The 22,559-nt window shown below is 43.7% G+C and overlaps 1 protein-coding gene across 1 annotated transcript in view; it reads right to left on the bottom strand.

The window, feature by feature from the left end:
• Positions 1 to 22,559, bottom strand: part of EXOC4 (exocyst complex component 4) — a 421,183-nt gene that overhangs the window by 296,134 nt on the left and 102,490 nt on the right. The window contains exons 8-9 of the mRNA XM_026868343.1: positions 12,127 to 12,272; positions 6,726 to 6,814 (exon numbers count right to left, since the gene is read on the bottom strand). Of these exons, the coding sequence (XP_026724144.1) occupies positions 6,726 to 6,814; positions 12,127 to 12,272 (235 nt within the window). The remainder of the gene's footprint in view (positions 1 to 6,725; positions 6,815 to 12,126; positions 12,273 to 22,559) is intronic.

The following is a 22,559-nucleotide window of genomic DNA, read 5'->3' as shown; positions in this document are numbered from 1 at the left end:
TTTTTTTTTTTTTTTTTTTTTTTTTTTTTTTTTTTTTTTTTTGTGGTGGGGTTAGAAATGCAAATGTGTGTGTGTATATATATATATATATATATATATATATATAGTTAAACTACTGGCCAACTTTGAGATATTTGAGTGTTGCATATTTAGAATCCACAAGAGAGTCTTGCATTAGATTTTAATTTTAAAGTCAAAAAATTAGGTTTATATAATACTCTACTACTCCCACCAAGAGAAAAGTAAATACGCAAGAGGTCTGGGTTTTTAAAATCACTTCTGACATACTAAAACTTAAGTTTAAGAACACTGAACCAAGGGGAACTTATGCAAAATTCTTAAGAAGTAGAAGGAGGTGTACTGCATCACCAGGATGTTCTGGACAGAAACAGCTTAAATAATTTCATGAAGAAATACAGATTTTTTTTGCTGTTTCAGCTCAGCATACAAAATGTGCCCAGTAGTTGGGGGATCACTGCTCTGGGGCATGAATTTCATTCTTTGTTCTATTAAGGACTTTCGCTGTGAAGTCCCTTAACTGCTTTCTGCCTTGCTTGTACAAGAAGCACTGCTCTACCTCCCAGTGACAATAAGAGCACAAACTCACCTGCAATATGGCCAAGTAGTAGGATCAGAGATGACAGAATTTCCCAAAAAAAACCCCTCAAACAACCAAAAAGAAATGAAGAAAAACCCTAAACCTGAAGGCACAACAACGATACGAGAATATTTTTAATCCTCTTACACAGCCCCAAAGCCCTTGCAGGCAGTGATTCCTCGAGGGGCACCGCACAGCAGCAGCATCCCGAGCTCCCTCTGCCACGCAGGGCAGCACGCACACGGCTGGGCACAGCATCCACCCCAGGGCTGCAGAGCCCCCCCATGCAACCCACAGCTGTGCCCAAGCCACCACGTATATGAATATACATTAATACCATAACGTATTCAGACTCAAAGCAGCGCGATACCACAAAAGACTGAAAGGTGACTCTGGGATTCTGACTCTAATTCTGCTCCCATCATCCTTCCAAGGCATCACATAGCTTGCTCAGCTACAATCCAAATAAAATCCTACTCTGCGAAGACACTGAGAAGTTTAATTAATGCTGAAGTGCACTGAGCTTCCAGGGGGAAAGAAATAACGAGTCCAAATTTTAAGAGGTGCTGGGCTGCTGTGGAGTCCATTAACATCCATGGGAAAAACAGCTGCTCGGGAGCACTTAACATTTATTTCTGAAAAATGGCCCAGATATACACCACCAGCAAAGCTGACCTGCACGTGAACCACCTGGGCACAGGTAACGGAGATGCTGGATGCTATTTTCCATGCTGATCACCACCCTTGAGGCTCTTCAGATTTCCACAGCATATAAAAACATCCCATTGCTACTGACAAACTAAACTGAAGCTGTGGTTACTGTGAGCACAATGTCTATCCGGAGGAATTCCCTGGGGCCACAGGGCTCTGAAACAATACCCAGTGTATCTAGAAGGAGCCTAGAACTGACACCACCTTTGACAAAGTAATACTGTGCTAGAAATTAGCAGCCAACAGCAAGCTGTGGGCAAAATATCTCGTGCCCTCAGAGCTCTCCTACCCCCAGTCTTCTGAATCCCACACACACGAGCAAGGAAGATCACTAGCTCAGATCAGGCACCTTCTGCAATAAAGATTATCATCCTGATACAGAGAAATGATTACTTGTTTTGAGACTTATTTACTTACGGAAAACTGCTTAGCAAGTTATTTCCTTACTTATAGCAAGTCATAGTATTACTTAATTTTAATATTTTAAGAATCCTGCTTGCCCAGACTGTTCTGTGGAATTTTACCAAGGACTACTGTGTTCATCAACACAAAGCAGTTCACTGTGAAAATCTACTGAGAACTACAGTGTTCAGCAAAATATTGTATTTTTGTCCTTGGGGAACAGGTGTGGCCTAAGCAGCTGGGTCTTGGTAATGAATGAAGAATCACATATGGATGGCAGAAGTTCTATTGGTTCTCTTAGATAAGATAGAATGAGTAAACTGGCTGAAAGACACTCTTGTTATTCAAGAAATTGGCCAAGAGAAACTGTGTATGCTCAGGGGAAAAGACCAAGGTGAGAAGGACTACAAGCCTTCCTCCCAAAGTCCCCCAGGAGGCAATGGGCAGGTGCAAAGAGACATAAACTGCTGACACTAGCCTCTAGAACTAACCCAGCCTCACTCATGCATATGTATGTTTGTGTTATGTAATCCAATGAATATGGATATCCACACTCTAAGTTTTTGGTAAAATGTGTTGTTGGGGTGCAAGCTTTGTGGAGAAATCCCCTTGCACCCTGGCTGGAGTAAAACATACCTGCTGTGTAACTAGTTCGAGTTGTGGAGTCTTTTTATCACAAATCAGTTCACTGAGCCTTCCATTTTCAGTTACGACTCCTTTCATTTCTGTCATTGGCTTGCATTTATTTGTTGTAGTTTTATTAACTGACAATCCACCTCCTGCCACTGCCCCTTTGCCCCAGCCCCACAAAATGCAGACACATAAAGTCCTGGAAGACAAACTTCCAGGCACTTGTGCAAGGCAACTGTGCTGGTGAAGGCACAGATCATGGGAAATCTAATCCTTTCAGGTATGTACAGTGCACAAATCATGTCTGGACCATGCTCAGCACAATGAAATTAAAATTTGGGTCAGTGCTTTTCAAAAACATTACTGGAATGCACAATCAGAAACCCAGACACGCATAGCTACTATCCAGAATAGCAGTGGTCTTTCTCTTTAGTTTTGCTTGTACCCACGTTTTCCAGATACCAGATTCATTCACTTTAACAACAAAACCCTCAGGGCCCCTGCAGACTGTCTCCTGCCCCACTGTGCAGCCCCAGTGACACCCTCCTCCTGTCCCCTCCTGCAGTGCTTGACCTCCCGCAATGACAGGAAACCACATTCTTCTTTTTTTACCCCAAGAAATCATTGGCAATTGAAGGCAGCAGTGGAATGAAATAAGGAGCACACATGGGATTCATTCCACCAGTCAGTGACAAGCAACCACCTCTGCGGTGAAATACAACATTTTAGCCTTGTTTCCAATGAAAGTAAGAGTCATCTGATCTTCTGTCTGTCCAGCTGGCAACGATTGAGCTGGGGAGACAATTTCTACCAAACATGGCAGAGGCATACATCTTAAAAGCAGTAAATTCCTAGAGGTTTTGTGAAAAAAGACAGCTGGGCAGAGGAAAGCAGGATAAACGTGTGGCTCCACGGAAGGAACGTGAGGACACGTTAGCTCTTCACGCTGTCAGACCTACCAGCCAGGCAACAACCGTCATGTTTGCTTCCAGGGCACGGGGCTGCTTGCTTGGTCTGTATTTCACTTGATCCAGCCATGATACATGTTGCTTTTTGCTTAGTGAGTGGTTTGGGGACACAGACAGGAACTGGTGGGTACCAGGAAGAAAGAGTGAGGGGGATGAAGTAGGTTTAGAGACATGGTGAGAAGTGTGGCTAATGAAGGAAAGGAGTTAAGGAAGAAAAGGAGGCACATCTGAGATGAACAAGGCATCAGTCATTCAGCTTCTCATGGAATAACATGGGTATATTTTAAAAACAAGTAAATTTAAGACAATCTATAAAAAGAACATCATATTTGACAAATAGCAAAAGGGCTCCAACAAGGAAAATGAAAATTCCAGGCAGCTCATGGCCAAGACAGGTTTTGGGGGCAGGGGGGGGAAAGAAATGAGAAGCTTAATCATGGTCATTACTTGTTTTGTACAGAAGAAACCACCTCTGACATTGTACTTCCGACAATAACCTGGGGAACCACATCTGTGTTAGTCTAGAAGCAGATATTTCAGTTATGTACTTGCTTCCCCCCCTCCTCTTTTTAATGACAACTGTCAAACAAATTGTGTGTCCCACTTCAAGGGAAAAATACATGGCCTAAGTCTTCCTCCTCCGATTTCAGTGGAATAGGACACAAGAATTCCATCTCTAAATCACTTGCAGCAGGTCCCTTTCTCCCACTGAGGGATAATGTGTGCCTTATGCACTGCACTATTTCAGTCCAAATGAAAGAGGTTAATGACAAAGCACCACTCTGATCTTCACACGGTTTAAGGCTATTTAAATTAAATTCTTATTTCAAAAAGTTGGCATGAGCTAAACTTTTATAAGTTCTCTTTTTTTATTTTTTTAATGCATATGTTTCTTTGAAGATCTTTTCAGGAAAAAAGATTTCCTAACAAGCCACCCTCCCCCTGCTGCCACTGAAAAATCATCCCTGTGGATAAGGCTGTCAGGAAGAGAAACTGTGTGGCATTCACAGAAGAGTGTCACATGCCTGCCTTCCAGTAACCTGATTGAACAATTAAATTGTGTTTCTCTTTAAAAGGGGTAAAGGGAAAAAAAAAAAAAAAAAAAAAAAAAAAATCAAAATGCAGATCTTGCTGTGGTCTGGGATTCAGGAAGATTAATGAGCTACCTAAAAGGGAACAGCAGCTTATAATAGAAAGAGAGGATAGTACATTTTTAACATAAAGTTCAAAGGGAAACTTTTCTTGATGGTTAAACTGCAAAGATCTCTTAGCAAAGTCATCTCATCTATTGTCCCTATTGACTCCCTACATTGACTTTTTGTCACCTATTGCATCACGTTCAAGCTCTTCCAATTCATCCAGAAAGGGCAACATCATCTTGTCCCTATCCACACTAATTCCTATATTTTGTCCTTTACTTCTTTGTCAGCTCGTAGGCTTTGTTCTTTCCAACCCCGCGCTAGCTCGGCAGCATGAAGTCTGCACAGCTCTCTTTTGCATCCTCCTCTCTTGAAAACGCTCACAATCTTCCCGCTCATGACAAATGTTGCCTCAAGTTTTGTCTTATATCAATAAGGAGTCATTTCTTTCATAAAATCTGGCTGTGCCCATTAGTAATGAGGTCTGAACCCAGGAAAGGAGCTATTTAAAAACAAATCCTCAGTTCAGTCTAACAGCAATGGTAACCACAAAAATCTCAGCCACAAGGTACCTGGAAGAGGACACAAGCATGGAGTGAGTTAATATCATCCTCTCTACTGCGTTTTCAAAGCAACAGGGACAACTCGTCAAGTCAGGGTGTGGAGGCAACTTCAAACAACAGAAGGCAACAAGGCTAATCCCAAAGAGACCTGAAAATCTTGAGGCAAGTGGTAGAAGCTCCCCAATGGCCCCATCACTGCTCCAAACTTAGTTCTCTCACAGCTCCAAGACTCTTGGCTTTGAACCCACATTTGTCCCATGCAGTTTGTAACACGGAGCTATTAACTGAGCAGAAGTAACTACTTAAATCCTACTGCCCGCTGGTGCAATAAAATGATGGTGCAATGGAACAGCTTACACCTTACAACATCCTACTGAACTGGGTAACTTCTTTCAATTAATCCTCAGCACAAAAGCATGTGACAGATTTTGAAGGTGAGAAACTGAGTCTCAAAAGGTGAAGAGCTGTAAGCTAAACACCTTCCAAGCACACACAAATGGTGATACTATAAGAGACAGGAATCAAATAAAGTGGAGATTCCTAGGTGCTATCACATGATAGCGTGGGCAACTGTCAAATTCAGTACATCTTTATCTCAGATTCTTCCTTCACAGTCCATCCAGAAGCGTCTGAATATTCACCACAGAGTGAGTCATTATATCCTTAATCATCAGGCCTAAGATCACCTTTGTAGAGTTACTGAAGTGAAGCAACCTGTCCACAAGAACTCTCTACATCTCTCAAGGTTTCTTTTCACACTGTTGTGGGTTCAACTTGTCACCGAGGACAAGTAAGTTACAAAAGGAGGAAGGGAACACAAAGTCATCCAAAAATTCTCTTGTAAATTATAAAGCATCATCAATTACAAGCCAACTGAAAATGATCCTGAGTAAGATTTCAAGCAGTAATTCTACCCTTGCCCACTGTAATATTTTAAGAGTATATATTATTTTCTTGTTATGATTAGCTCAGTAAGAAACTAGAATAGATGATGCAAAAAAATTTAGTCTCGTTATACATTACCATGACAGCCTTAAGATCTTCCCTTGATTTTGCTCCCCAAACCAACACTTTTGTGAATTAGACCACTTAGGGAAAAAGGAAAAAAAAAAACAAACCACGAAATGACACCATGCTCAGAGGAGAGAGCACTTCTCTGCGTATATGCAGCACTTGCCACAAGCAATAAAAAACAGCAAGAGTAGTCCAACTCTCCAAATCGACCATTTTCAAACAGTCCACAACTCTTCATGTTCAAGTGTTATACAAAAGACAAAGAATTGGTCACTTTAGGCCATACAATAGAAATCTGCAACTTCAAAGATGAGACAACTGAGCTTAGCTCCCAAAGCAGTCCAGGGTAAGTATCACACTCAGCATATGATGTGAGGAAACAAAGTGCAGATAGGAAGCAGACATTAGCCCCAAGTTTCCAAAAGTAATGCTCGTGGTGAGATTGTTTGCATTTGACCCACTGTTTTATGAGTATCTTTTAAGGCCTGGACCTCTAGCTGAAAATGCAGAGGGAATAAAGAGAAACCCTGCTGCTTCACAATGTAGTAAGAATATATAAACAGAGCTTAAAAACTGGAGAGATTTAGACAGCCTGTGTGGCAAAGCAGAGTGGTATTAATACCCTGACGTAGCATGGACAGGGTATTCAGACTCCTGCAAAAGAGAATTATCCAAACGAGCACATTATCTATTTTCCCACCTTGAAGTTCTCCACTTCTGCTGTACAGTTCCCTCCTCTGCTCCCGCAAATAGGCACTCATGCTAATAGCATGGGAGGAGGACTCAAACCTGTAATAAAAAAAAAATTAATCCAGTCAGTTAGCCATCCATAGAAACATTCTTCTTGTAAGCGCCAGTCAGCTCTAAACAAAAGGGACTTCCCTGCATGTTTGAGCAAAATTATAAAGGCAGACAAAGGCACATTTTTCCTATAAAACTCCATCACTGATACACCACTTTCTGCCACCTCTGATCAACACAGCTCTGCCAACAACCAACCATGACACAAACCTGCCTGCAAAGCACAGAGAAGTTCCTCTGCTCTACCAGCTGCGAGTCCACAGGCATTTCAGTAGCAACGGCCACCAAAACTGGTAAAATCCAAAGCCGTAAGCTAACACTGTCTAAACTGCCAACTGGCACATATGTAAAAATTCAAAACTAATATTCTCCTGGAAACTAGGGAGTAATAAATCCCAGAACCATCTGGGTTGGAAAAGCCCTTGAAGCTCCTCCAGCCCAACCATGACCCTCCCCCTGACCGTTCCCAACTCCCCCAGATCCCTCAGCGCTGGCTCAGCCCGACTCTTCAACCCCTCCAGGGATCCCGGGGACTCCCCCCTGCCCTGGGCAGCCCATTCCAACGCCCAACAGCCCCTTCTGCACAGAAATCCTTCCTCAGAGCCAGCCTGACCCTGCCCTGGGCAGCTTGAGGCCATTCCCTCGGGGCCTGGCGCTGGGGCCTTGGCTCCAGAGACTCATCCCCCCTCTCTGCCCCCTCCTGGCAGGGAGTTGCAGAGGGCCAGGAGGTCTCCCCTCAGCCTCCTCTGCTCCCCCAGTTCCCTCAGCTGCTCCTCATAAATCATTAAGTATATATCTTATTGCTCCAACACTCCACAGTGACCAAACTCAGAGGTGGAGATAGATATTTTCCAACCACTGTAGCCCCATAAACATGATTTTTGCCACTGATAGTAAAAGGCCAGAGTGGGCACTGACCCGACACCACAGGGTCCCACAGGACGTCTCTGTGCTTGCCGTGCCCTGCGCTGGGTGTCCCTGGGATCACAAGTGTGATCCCCAAGGACCTGCCTGAGCTCGGCGCTGGGGACACCCCCATGGCCAAGGGCTGCCGCCCCGGGCAGGCCCTGCCCAGCAAACACCAGCCCTTGGTGTGCCCGGGCTGGCGCTGGGCAGCTCTGCCACTGGGGCTGGGCAACAGGGAGAAGGGAGCGGGCGGCGGGGACCAAGCATCTTCAAATAGCCAAAACGGACACAAGATTTAGGGCGAAAGCATCTTTTATGAATGTCAATCTCCTCAAAGTGAAGACCTCAAGACACTGATGATTTGCTGTAACACGCCTGAGCCCCTCCCCGACCCTTCCCCTAAGACTGAATCAGCCCAGAGGGACACTGGGAACACGAGCATCACACCAGTGTAAAGGGACAAGTGTTTGTAAGCTTTTTTGTGCAACAGTGTTGAGGTAATTATTATTAATGAGGCTTTTCTGCTTTAATTTGGACTGCAAGTGTTAGCATTATTGCAACTGAACTAATAACAATCTATCAAAATACAACCAACACTTAAGACTTTAATTAAATGAGCAGTAAATTCTTGGCTCCGTATTTATGATGTGCTCCCTTTTGCCCCCGGTGAGATACTAAGCGTAACGGTATCACCATGACTCAGAGGGCTTCTCCAGGCCTCAAAACCAGAAGCTTCGGGTCAAGGCAAACTACAGCAATAAAGCTCAGTCTCCTCCTTGAGACAGTGTCTCAGATTATTCCTCAGAGCCCTACACTGGCATTTGCTGCAGGATCTCCTCACATTCACTTTTTTTCCTCCCCAACCATTCAGTTTCTCCTCCCCATTCCCCTTCCTCTGCTGTTTCCTTGATCCGTTCTTTTCCCACGTTCCTATTTACACTTTACTCTTGTAACTCCTTTCCCTGTGCTGATCCTCCCACAGCAAAGCTTTCAAAATATTGTTGTTTTACATAGAATTACACATAATTACAGCCAAGGCTGAGATGTTCAACATCTGCTTGCACAATTCACTTCTTTCCCACCAATTTCCATCTCACAAGTCTGATCTGTAGGGAGATGCCAAACTTGGCTACCTTTTGGAAGAGAAGAAAGCCAGGTTTATGATGCCACGAACTATCTGAATTCCTATAGTATTCCCTCCTCATCTGAAGTTTTCTTTTTTAAGCCAACATTAAAAAACTGAATACATCATGACTTTTTTTTTTTTTTTTAATTACACCTATTTTAAAGATAGGGAAACCACAATTCAAAGTCTCTTCCAAATGTTACTGATTTCCAGACAGCAGGGCACAACTGAAGAGTCCTCATTCTTCCCACTATTGCTAGAACACACAACTAGCAGAAGTACTTACTATTTATAAAATTAGCTTACAGCAAGCCACATGGCACAAACACCTGCATCCATCTGTGAGTAAAACACAGGGTGGAGCCCCACTCTAAGAGACTTCTAAAGTGAGGAATTAAATGCAGGTATTCTGATGACAAGTGGAAGGCTCCTCTGATGAAGATGGAGTTAATGGGAAGGCAAGAAAAAGAGCCTTGCAGCCTGGCACGAAAAGCACTGAAGATGGGAGAGGAGACAAGAATAACACTCCGTCAAACACGTACATCCCTCAGTGGACTCAGAAATTCCATTTCAGAGGAGATTTCCATAGATATAGTGACAGCTGACAGAAGACAGATAGCCAAATAAGAGATCCCAATAAGTGCTGCTGTCACTGCGGTGCCGGCAATGACTTGGTGACAAGACCATGAGTGGTATGAGACATGCTGCTCCTACGAGGTTACTCACCTTCACTTTAAACAATTATACCCACCTTCACTCTCTGCCGACAAACTAATACATAGCCTTAAATTGCTGCAGGTGAAAATCCTTATTCCTCTAACTTTAAATGTTCCAAGTACACCCATGAACAGACACAATAGGAAAAGGTGAGCAGCCCTATTTTACTCCGAAATATATCTGCAAGTCAGAGTAAATTTAGAGACTGTAATTCTCAACCCAAACAGTCAATGAGAGTGCTAAAAAAAAAAAAAAAATCAGGTGGGGAATAACCATGGGTTGATAGGGGCAGAAAGCACCTCTGAAATCCCCCAGGCAACAGTTAACCTTCTAATAGCAGAAGATTCCAGACAGCTCATCCTGTGAGAGGGAGAGAGGGCAGTGCAGAAGATCTTGATTTCTAACTGGGGCCTTGACGTACGATGAGAATGCAGCAACCAGTTACCCATGCCCATGGGGCAAAGCACAGGGAGTTCTGGACAATCAAGTTTTAGCTGGGAATAAAAAAAACACCCCAAACCAACAAATAATCTGTAAAGAGGATGCAGAACACGAAGCTTCCTTCCCACCGGCCCGAAACAGCCAATTACTCCCAGCCCTTCCCATTACTGCAGCTCCTGATTATTTCCTCACCATATAACTATCTACCCCAATCAATAATGAGGGATTCTTTATTAAAAAAAACATCCAGAGTTCATGGATCCCCATCTCCAGCCAGTAAGGGGTGGAAACACCAGCTCACTTCCAGTCGCTCTCCCTCCAGCAAATCCTCTACAAGATTTTTTTTTTTTTTTTTTTTAACCTTGGACTCTCAACTCTGGAGAGCAAAGCCTCGGAAGGCCAAGCACTGCTCTGATGGGTAGTGAAAGACAGCCCAAGCCCTGCAGCAGATTATAGTCCAGAGAAGTCCCATCTGATATGCTGCTCTGCTGCAGCTGAGCGTGGCTAAAAGGTTACCGCTCCAAGCTGTTGGTACTCCCCACCGCTGCTCCACTCTGCTGTTCCCTCAAACCTGCCATGAAACTTGCTCATTCCCCCAGCAACTCTTTTCAAACAATCTCCTTGTAAAAAAAAAAAAAAAACCCAAAAAAACCAAACCCACACAACCAAAACACAAAAACCCAACAAAAATCACCCCACAAAACCAATTTTAAAATATTATTTTGGCAGAACTGAGTTAGTGAGCACTCACACATGCAGTTATGCTGGTAGAGCCGAGAAAACTGTGATCTTTTAACTTAGAGCACCCACTGCCAAAACAGCGTATTTTGGTATTCCCCCAAATCCTCAAGAGGCCAAACGGAATGATCACATGTAGTCAGTGGAAGAGATGATTCAGAGGAGCCGTGCTGAATTTTCTAGCAGTAACAAGACCACCTCTCCTAATAGTGCTGCTCCCCAACAACTCCTCCTTGCTTCTTGTTCTTGCACATCAAATTTGTTCCCCCAAATCCTTCCCTTGGCCACCCAGCCTCTCATCCTCTCTCTTACGCTCTCCTCTCAACCACATAATTCTTTCCACTCTGAACTCTGAATTAAAGAGGTTAGGGATAGGATTAACTGCTTAGTCTATCTAGTAATTATACAGTTATCTTAATTCTCTTTGTCCAGTTCCCTTTATCGTGCTCTTTAACAGGTCTGGAATTTAATGTGGACAAAACCAGGCATAATGCATCACTGACTGCTTTGCAGCAGCTTGTATAATGGGATCCCAGTCCTGAGATGAGCTCTGGAAAGAGCTGCACCCTTGTTTTGCCAGTTATCAGGCCCAGCAGACAGGACACAGCCAGTATAAAGACGAACCAATAACCAAATTGTATTTGATACAACAGGGTCAGCAGATGGGTGAGCCCTGGGGGTACAAACAAGTCAGTCAGGTTATACATAATCAACATCAATCCCACTGACCCCAACAACAACACCACACGACCAACAACGGGTGGGATCAATGGTGACATGCAGTCTCCCATAGAAGGGACGGGAGACAACCGAGTCAACAAACCAAACACATCAGACCAAGGAAGCCACACACTGAATCTCTGCACAGCCCGCGTTTACAAAAGCCAGACCTGCCTGGAGCCCAGTCCCAGGGAGGCGGGAGGTCCTTCCCCAACAGGGAACTCTGCACAGGGCACCCACCTCACACACAGACACTGCCCCTCCTGCCAGGGCTCCCAGCTGTTATCCCTCAGTGGACACCTGCCCTTGGGTTACTCAATGCAGACACCTGGGGCTCTTTACCTGATGGCTCTGTCTGCAAGGCCCCACCCTGGGGGAAGCTTAAAGGGAAACTCACCCCCCTTTGGGAAGGGCTGGGGGAATCACCCAGATGTCAACATTAATTTGGGCTTGGGGTTGAAACCCCAGCATTTCAACCCTAAAAAACAGTGATGAATCCGTAACAGAGCTTACCGAAGCTTCAGCTTTGGGTGTTAAATCTCCATCTCACAACTAACACCCCTCACATGGTGAAACTGTGATTAGCAGCAGCCAGTGTTGCACAATACTTGAGGCCACTTAGGACCAGCTTTAACGTTGTTCCAGCACTTACTTGAACAAAGGGTTTTTAGGTCTTTGTGGTTTCTTCTTTGCGAAGAACGCTGCAAACTCTCGCCCGGAGCTGGCGTAGCTGAGCTGGGCGGAGGGCTCCGAGGCAGTGCGGGTGTTCTTCATATCCAGGTACTCTGTCAGCAGCATCTGCCAACAGAAGGAAAAGGAACTCAGCACTCGGAATAAAACAGCATTATAACAGAACTGGAATGTCTAGGATTTTTAAGTACTCTTACTGTAACACTAGAAAACGAACAAAAATCTCAAAAATTCTAATAAACAGAAACCTGGCATTATTTTCAGAAGTGTGATCCTAGTGATTTAAATGCCACAGTCTCTAATTGACAAAAGCTTGTTTTACAGAGGGATCTGGACAGGCTGGATTGATGGGACAAGGCCAACTGTATGAGATTCCACAAGGGCCAATACCAGGTCCTGCACTTGGGTCACAACAACCCCACCCAGCGCTGCAGGCTTGGGGAGGAGCGGCTGGAGAGCTGCCTGGCACAAAAGGACCTGGGGGTGTTGGCCAGTAGTTGGATGAATATGAACCAGCAGTGTGCCCAGGTAGCCCAGAAGGCCAACAACATCCTGGCTTGTGTCAGAAATAGTGTGGCCAGACTAGGGAGGTGACTGTCCCCCCGCACTCAGCACTGGTGAGGCCCCACCTGGAACATTGGGTTCAGTTTTGGCCCCTCGCTACAAGAAAGAGGTGCTGGCGTGTGTCCAAAGAAGGGCAATGAAACTGGTGAAGGGTCTAGAGCACCAGTCATGAGGAGCAGCTGAGGGAACTTGGGGGGGTTAGCCTGGCAAGAAGGAGACGCAGGGGAGACCTTATCACCCTCAACAACAGGAGGTTGTAGTGAGGGGGGATGAGTCTCTTCTCCTGAGTAACAAGCAATAGGACAAGAGGAAATGGCCTCAAGTTGCACCAGGGGAGATTTAGATGGGATATTAGGAGAAATTTCTTCACAGAAAGGGTTATCAAGCACTGGGACAGGCTGCCCAGGGAAGTGGTTGAGTCTCAGTGCCTAGAGGTATTTCAAAGACGTGTAGACGTGGCGCTGAGGGACATGGTTTAGTGGTGGACCTGGCAGGGTTCGGCTAATGGTTGGACCTGATGATCTTAAAGCTCTTTTCCAACCTAAGCGATTCTGTGATTCTATGATTCTACATCACTTGACCAATTCAATCTGCTGCAAAACCCTGATGGTAGCAAAGGTAACTTGCAAGGAGTCCCCATTCCTTCCCAAACTGCTCCTAGCAGCAACAGTCACAGGGAGATGGTGGGTGGGTTGTTGGCTGGCCTTCACAGACTGACTACAAGCTCTTAAAAACATAGACGGTTAGAAATATTGGCCTGCTCAGTTACAAAAGCGTATTTTATATATGCATATGTATGCATATATATTTTCTATGTATTTATATGTAGAAATATAAACCATCCATGAGTGTGTTCGTGTGCATGTGCTGCAGGTCACGTATGCTGCTGGAAAAAACCTTGGGAGTGCTGCAAAAATTGCCCTTTAATAGCTTTCAAACCAAATATGCTTCTTTTACCATTGGAAATACGAATTCCCACAGCCATCAGTTCTGCCAAAGTAGTTTAGGATTGATTTTCCTCTAGCTCCGTATACTCAGTAAAGGGTTGGGGGCGTCCCTTTGTGAAACGAGGGTCCCCCCGTGAAACCCCTGCAGCCCTGAGCAGTAGCCTGGTATTTGATGCTATTCAGGCAACTCCATGGTGCAGAAGCAGAAAGAGATTCCGAATAATTCACTTTTAATTTCCTTGTGTCTGAAGATGGAAAGAAACCCCTTAAAAATTAACTTTTGTCAGAGCATTCAGAGAAATTCTACCTACTCGGAGGCTATTAGTAATGCGTTCCATTTTAATAATTAGCTAGTCAAAGCCCATCAAAGAGAGTTGTCTGTAATGAAAGGAGAATACATCAGTACTGTGCTAAGTTTAAACAAATTACACAGAAATAAATATCCAGGCAAATGGTATCATGGCCCTAATTAGAAACAATTCAGGATAGCTTGGGAAAAAAAAAATACAAACACAAAGAAACTTCAAATTCTAAAATATCTCAATTAAAACTTTACCTGAGCACAAGTTTTCAAAATGCATGCTTATTGTTAATCACTGCACTAATTTTTAACAGTAATTTACCAAATCCGTTTGTATTCGTGTATTTGCATTTCATCTTCTTTACTTGAATTAACAACCCTAAAATTGCCACAAAAATGTAATTAAACCCTCAAACTTAATCAAGGTTTGTTTTTTTTTTTTAAAAAAAAAAACACTTAGCAATTTGTTCTCCCATTATGGATGAAACCTATTTAGAATGGATTCCACGATTCTGGTGTCACTTTATTTCCAGGACTAGGAAATGTTTCAGTGTGTAATACAGTACTTGGCTCCAAGATTACAGTAAACCAACAGAGGTTTGAGCTAGGAACATAATGAATTATCCCTGATGGTTAAAAAGTGAAGTAGAGCAATCAAAGATGAGTTTGTGGTTAGATATTCAGAACAGTTATGAAAACGCCACAGATTAGGATAAAGAAAATTTTTAATTTATGGTATTACTAGATGGGCAGGGCAGGATGGTTGGACACAAGGCTCTGAAAAAGTAAAAAGGTGTAAAAGAAGCGAAAATAGCAGGTTTTGATAACTATTCTCGAAGTTCATCTCGAAGTTATAAAATTGAGGCATAGCAGAAACTGTGCTAGACAGATCAAAGCTCTTTCTGCTCCAGTGCCCTGTATTCAACAGTTACACAAATTCTTCAGAACGAAGTAATTAAGTGCAAGCATGGCTGAGCAGTGACAATACCCAGCCAAGTGGGAGAGAAGTTAAGACAGGAAGATATCTTCAACGCACAGTACATTTGGCTTCAAACTGCAGCATGATGATTAAAACCCTTATAATTTTTAAGCAATACGATTAACATGTGGGCCAGTCTGAAAATTCTGCCAGCGACTCGTCTCAAAAAAAAAAAAAAAAAAGCCTGCAGTTTTCGTTTCTCATTGCACTGCGCAATGCGTGGCCTTCACCCGATGTCATCAGCCTCAATTTATTCCCTACGTCTTCGACACTCCAAGTTATCCAGTTGTTCTGCTCTCGTAGTCCTAGTGGAGGATTTTAATAAGTCTCATATTTCGATGTGTGAAGTTGTGGCCTGGACGTGTACTTATTAAGAGCTGCAGCAAGCCAGAACTTAAAAATCCACTTAAAAGAAAAGAAAAAACAGACATTTTCCTGCCTATCTAAGTGAACAGGAGCTTTCCTTAACCAACAAGGTAAGGGATTTCATGATTTGGTCCCATAACACTTGATTAGCAGTTGCTAAGCCATCAATCAAAAACCTTGTTAGACATTAATCACGTGGACGTACAGCAAGATTTATGAGTCACTGTAAAGTTTGCAACATCCCATTCATCTGTAACGAGGACTTTGACTTTCTGCTCGATGGTTGAATTCTGCCATCCATGTAGTATATTTACATCAATGTCAAACAAATAAAGCCCTTATATAAAGCCAGAGAACAAAGTACTCTTTCTCCAATTGCTCTTTGGAAATGAAAACGAATATAAAATGTTTTATTAAAAAAGCAATATTTATGGATTTGGAGGCTTAATTAAATTCTCAACTTTCAAAAGGTCACGTCGGTATGTGTAGCCTGTCTATCACGTTGATCTGATAACAGTTCACTCTACACTGTCTTTCTGAACTGCAACGGGGCAAGAACAAATTTGCTTCTGTGTCTGCCTGCTGCTTGCACATGCTGTGACTCTCCAGATCCACATTTTTATTCTTTGCCTGAGCCCCACGAGAAGTTGCGTAGATCGTTATGCCTTATCATGCTCAAGACTGACCTATGAACAAAGCATGGGCAATCAAACATGCCTGGCCACAGGGCGACAGCTAAATTCAGTCATTATTTGTAGCTCTTGTGAGGTTTTAGATAGGAAGCCTGCGCTCTGAATAAGATCTACTCCATCAATTAAACACTGTAAATAGGTATTTCTACACCCTTGTATACTCTGAATTTAAATGGATTGCTGCAGTGTGAACAGGTTGCTCCATCAGAAAATCATGACAGTTTCAAACTCTACACCATCAACGCTGATTTGCATTATGACGTCATAGATTTGGGAGCATCCAGAAAATGAAATGAAAGCTAAGGCCATATCATGAATTTTGCAAGGGTAAACGGGATGACCAGGTAATTCCTGGTCTCTCTACTTCATATTGATCAGGGACAAAAATCACAGAACAGATGATAGGAAACTCTGTGAAAAAATAATTAAGGGACAATAATAAAATTATGTCTAGCAACACGGATTTACAGAACAGATCGTGGCTAACTGGTGTTCCTATGATAATGACAAATGTAGCTTTAAATAAACAGAGAGTTAAAAGTTTTACTTCCACCAAAGATCTGACAAAAGCCAAAACTTCAAAAGTCAACACAGCATCTCCTAAAAAAAAAAAAAAATGGGCAAACCTATGACAAGATCCTTAACATGCAACTAGAAATGAGGAAACCACTGACACTGGATTTTGTAAGGTCCCAGAAATCTTAATCCCTCTTTTCCTTTTATCTTATGCATTCCAAGGGAAATACAGGACTGTTCCAGAACCTTCTCTTTTGTTGGACAGAAAACTTCTCATTTTCAGCCTATCTTCAGTTTTCAGTCCATCTTTATTTTAAAACAACAGTAATTAGAAGCAGCTTAATTAGACAATGAGAGCATGTGCAGGTGGGGCTGCAGCAACCCCTTACTGGACTGAATGGACCAGAACTTTTCCCATCTCAAATTCCTATGGATATAATGGCTACAGAGGGTTTTTAAATGATAATGTTTTGGAGGGAAAATGCTAAATAATCAAATGAACACAGCATTAACAGAATAATATTTTTAATTTTTATTATTTTTCATAATATAATCAATTACTGTAACAATTTCAATGTCAGTGGAGGTAAATCTTCACGTCTAGGGAAAATATATGAAAGTCATGATCTACAGGACTACTGTATAAAGCTGTGACTCTAGCAAATTTGGGAATATTGAAGATAATCAACAGCAGAGGCGGTCCCACTGTGACGACAGATATTAATTAGCTAATTGGAACTGGCTATATAAAGCAGAGAGCTTTGTCAGAAGTAAAAGTTTACAGCATCGTTCTGTATTGGTCTTGCATCCGGAATACCAAATGAAACCCTGGCACTTATAAACAAAGAGAGATCAGGGAAAAAGCGGGTGGAAGGGTGCACAAAAGAAGCCTGGAAGTTATTAAAAGGCTGGAAGACATGACTTACAGCCAAACACCGAGAAGCCATGAGCTCAGTCTTGTTAGCTTAGCGAAGAGAAGGCTAAGAGGTTACTGGCTCAGCCTGCAAGCATGCAACAGAGGGCACAGAACTGATGAAAAAAAAAATCTTCAGTAATGAATTTAAAAAAAAATAATAATCCAAAGGCTGGAAAGTTGAAGCTGGACAGGCTTTGACGAACAGTTAGGCATACATTTCCAGAGCGTAATTAACCACTTACATCAAAGGTTACGCTGTATTGTCTGTCACTGATCGTTTTTTTTTTTTTTTCTTCCCCCCACTCAAGGCTCGGTGCCTTTCTAAAGCATGTGCCCTCTTTCAAACAGGAATTAATTCAAGAAAGTACCATAGCTTGTTTTACGCAGAGGTCAGGCGAGATGATCACGACAGCTCCTTATAATCTGGGGATCTTAATAAAGCTGTTGCACCATTCAGTGCCAGCTCTCGGGCTCTTGCATGAAGGAACCCTTGGTGTTCAAAGTACTCTTGCTACACAGTTACCATTTCTGGTTGATTTAGGATAGAAAAAAGGCTACTGGTTAGGTCTGTGTTTGGTGAACGCGTCTGTGCTAGAGGAAACTTCTCACCCAGGCCCAGGTCACCTCACTTCTACTTTGACGAAACAGTAAGACTCCAACAAGAGCCCCAGAAATAACACTCTCAGCATCAGAGAAAGTCTCTAATATTGGGCTATGCAGTACTGGCAATTGAAAACAAGATTTATTTTCATCTTATTGCTCTGACACACTGAGCAGCTGCAGAAATATTGGCATTTCAGCTGTACTGATGCACTGTGGGCCCCTCCTGAGTTGTAGGAGCCTCTGAAAAGGCTTTGGAGTTATAGCTTAGTTAGACCAAGCAGAGGGAATAAGAAGCTGAGATTACAAAGCGAAAAAGAGATTTCCTAATGGGATTTCAATGAGGAAAGTTAGTTAAAAACAGAACAGCAGATTCAAATTATCCTACATCCCCTGGTGCAATGGGGGATACAAGGACATGGCCAGAGACATCAAACCATGGTACCAGCCCTGAGGAAGGATGCAACGCTCCTGAGAGACGACGATATTCAGCCACAGATCATTTCAGGGGCAGTGAAAGCAACTGCAAATGATTCCCGAAAGAAAAAAGCTGGGAGCTCAAGTAGGATGCACTACTGGGAAGTCCACTGACTTCGTTGTAAACACATACGAAGCAGCATCAATCCTGAAGCTCTGTGGACAGGAGATAACTACGAGCAAAGTGCCAGAATAAGGCAAGAAAAGGAGCAGCACTCTATGCAAGACAGTAGTCTACAGCTAATTACCCAGTAATTTGCTGTATCAAAAGTTTTAATAATTAAAATGCTGCACTAATTGTAGAATTGGAAAAGAAAAAAAAAAAAAAGGAACAGTTAATTGAATACTAAGAGCGCTGAGTTTTCTGCGTACATTGTACCACGCCGAGAACAGGGGCAGAGTGCACACGTGGCAAACGCGACAAAGGACAAAGCAATAAGGTAAGTCTGAAAGAACAAAACCGATTTTTAGGTGCCGTGAACAGTGTTTAATGCTGCGCAACCTGCCTTATCTAATCCCCTTGTTGCCCGTGAAATTAATTTAACTGAAACATAATAATAAAAACCCTTCCAGAATTAATTCTCTCAAGGCATCGCCCAATTCCATCACTGTACAAGAAGCAAGAATTGCTTTTGTTGTTTAATTTTTGGAAAAAAGTGAAAAATAACCCCAGAACTATTTAGATAATACTATCACTGCTAGTATTACTACGTTCATTATCAAGGCTAATTGTCAATTAGTGCAACTATTACTGTAGATCTGTGAAGGTGCATCTACCTCCAGGAAGAAAGGGAGGGAACAAACCACAAAACTACTTTAAAAACACAACTTCTTAAAAGCTGTTTTAATTGGCAATGAATCATACACCTGCTCGGATTGCTCTGGAGAGTTTGAAACCAGAACCTTTTCATTTCCGAAGCTTTTGATAACACGTGCACGGAGTTTATAACCTCAGCACCGACGGGCTCTGACTCGGCTCGGTGTCTGGATGAGCTGAAGTCACCGGTGACATATCTACTGCCGTAATGGCTTTCACGCTCGCTGGCACAGCAAAAGGAGAAACCACTACGTACTGTCACACACATCAGGTTGCAGGTTCCTCGAACGAGGCAGCACTCATTCCATTCTCCCGCTCTTTACGCAAGCTCCCGCAGCATCTTCCCCATCTATCAATAAGGGAACTCTGCTTCAGTGATAACTGCCCAGCATAATGATTTAAGTAGCGGGGTTTTCTACAAGCGCTTGCTAACGAACCCTCTGATGTATCAACACCCCTGTGACATATAATCTGACTGAACAGATTCAAAGTGAAGCCCTGATCCTGCTACAAGTGCTGAGACAAACATCACTGACTTGTACCGGGCGAGGTTTGCAGCCACTGACTTTCTCAACTGCTGGGAACATGAGAGACTGTGTCTTAGCGCTGACAAACACACAAGATAAAAGGCCTCTCACCGTTCCTAACTTCACCCCACTCCCCTGTGCCGCATCGATACTACAAGTTTCAGCTTAACTTATACTTGTGGCTGGGAAAATAAGCAGCTAAAAGAAAAAGCTGCTGAGAGACTCCAGCAGGTAACCTTATCTTGTGCAAGATGTGAGCCGGCACGTGATGCTGAACGAGGGCTGCCTCTTCTTCAAGTGCTCAAGGGGGGCTTTGCAATTGCTTTCTAACTTTATTGGCTTTAATATCCATATAACCAACAATTTGCTACCAGTTCATACGAAGGTACATGATGAAGGTCATTCTCCACTTCAGTAATGCATAAAGTTTTAAGACATTTTCATTGAAATTTAGTCATCTGGCCTCCATAAAGGAGAAGAGCTAGGCTGTCTTTTTCCCAGTAGTTCTGCTGGTTTATTTATTTGTTTTAATAAAAGAGGAACAAATACTGATGACCGATTTATTTAAGCTACCAACAGTCAACCTGAGTAACTGGGTTATAAAAAAAAACAGACAGCATTTTTTTTTTTCTTAGGGCACCTCAGCTGTTTTGCAAATACAGATTATGCTCGCAGGGACAATCCAAGTAAAAAGGCCCCTTTCTTGTTTTGGTATCAGGCCCTTAACAACAAAACAAATCAGAAAAAAAAAAATGTGGGCAGCAGCATGGGGAGCCAGTTTAGATTATTCATTTCCTCCAAAAGAAATCCATGTTCAGATGCAGGTTTCCATAGTAAAGCAGGTGTTTTCATCTGCACCATGATGACTGGAATCCGTGAGACCCACACATTTACACAGCTTTGGGAGTTTTAGATGAATATTGCTCAACGCTTGGGGAAAAAAAAAAACACCAAAACTTTTTTGCAATTTTTGACAAGTAACCCCAACTAGATTCTGGGTGGTAACTTGTAATTATTAGGACTGTTTGATAACTATATGAAAACATATGTGTGTGTGTGTAAGTGTATAAATACATACGTGTGTGTGTATGTGTGTATTTACATATATGTAACTATCCACCATATTTGAGAAGTTGTAGCAGTCTGGTGAAGTTACTGCTGACAGGAAAAGGGGAAACATAACCCCTGTTTTTAAAAAGGGAAAAAAGGACAACCTGGGGAACTACAGGCCAGTCAGTCTCACTTCTGTGCCCAGCAAGATCATGGAGTGGATCTTCCTGAAAACTCTGCTAGGGCACATGGAAAATAAGGAGGTGATTGGTGCCTGACAAACCTGGTTACCTTCTGTGAAGGGGTTAGCATTGGTGGATAAGGGAAGAGCAACTGCTGTCATCTACCTGGACTTGTGCAAAGTCCCACATGACATCCTTGTCTCTAAATTGGAGACATATGGATTTGATGGATGGAGCACTCGGGGGATAAGGGATTGGCTGGATGGTCACACTCCAAGAGCTGTGGTCAACGGCTCCATGTCCAAGTGGAGAGCGGTGACGAGTGGTGTCCTCAGGGGTCGGGGTTGGGACCGGCGCTGTTGAACGTCTTTGCTGGGGACATGGACAGTGGGATCGAGGCACCCTCAGCAAGTTCCCCGATGGCACCGAGCTGTGTGCTGTGGTGACACACTGAGGGAAGGATCCATCCAGAGGGACCTGGACAGGCTGGAGAGGGGGGACGTGCAAGCCTCAGGGAGTTCAACAAGGCCAAGGGCAAGGTCCTGCCCATGGGTCGGGGCAATCCCCAGCACAAACCCAGGCTGGGCGAGGAGGGAATGGAGAGCAGCCCCAAGGAAAACAACTTGGGGGGGGTTAAGTGGATGAAAAACTGTGAGCCAGCAATGTGCATTCACAGCGCAGCAAGCCACCTGTGTGCTGGGCTGCACCCAGAGCAGGGTGGGCACAGGGCCAGGGGGGGATTCTCCCCCTCTGCTCCGCTCTGGGAGACCCCCCTGCAGGGCTGGGTCCAGCTCTGGGGCACCAACAGCAGAAGGACACGGACCTGCTCCAGCGGGGCCAGAGGAGGCCACGGAGATGCTGGGGGGGCTGGAGCCCCCCCTGTGAGGACAGGCTGGGAGAGTTGGGGGGTTCAGCTGGAGGAGAGAAGGCTCCGGGGAGACCTTAGAGCGGCCCCCAGGGCTGAAAGGGGCTGTGGGAAAGGGGGGAGGGACGAGGGGGAACGGGTTTAAACAGACAGAGGGGAGATTTAGATGAGATTTAAGGGAGAAATTGTTCCCTGTGAGGGGGGTGAGGCCCTGGCACAGGCTGCCCAGAGAAGCTGTGGCTGCCCCCTCCCTGGAAGGGTTCAAGGCCAGGTTGGACGGGGCTTTGGGCAACCTGGGCTAGTGGAAGGTGGCCCTGCCCGGGGCAGGGGGAGTGGACTAGATGACCTTTAAAGGTCTCTTCCAGTTCAAACCATTCCGTGATTCTATGATATGCCTACACATATATGTATATCTTTAGCACATGGTCCTTCTGATATGATTGATGAGAAGTTGTAAAATACAATGCAAAGGATGGGTAACTAGCCAACTGGATTCTAAAATGGACCAAAAAGCAATGAACTTCGTCAGATAGGTGTGATTATCACCTGCTTCATAGACAGCACGAAATGAAGTATTTTCCTGCAAGATTAAAACA

The sequence above is a fragment of the Athene cunicularia genome (genome assembly GCF_003259725.1).
Source record: "Athene cunicularia isolate RWA chromosome 1 unlocalized genomic scaffold, athCun1 chr1_part2, whole genome shotgun sequence".
NCBI lineage: Eukaryota > Metazoa > Chordata > Aves > Strigiformes > Strigidae > Athene > Athene cunicularia.
This window is presented reverse-complemented; position numbering and strand designations above follow the sequence as displayed.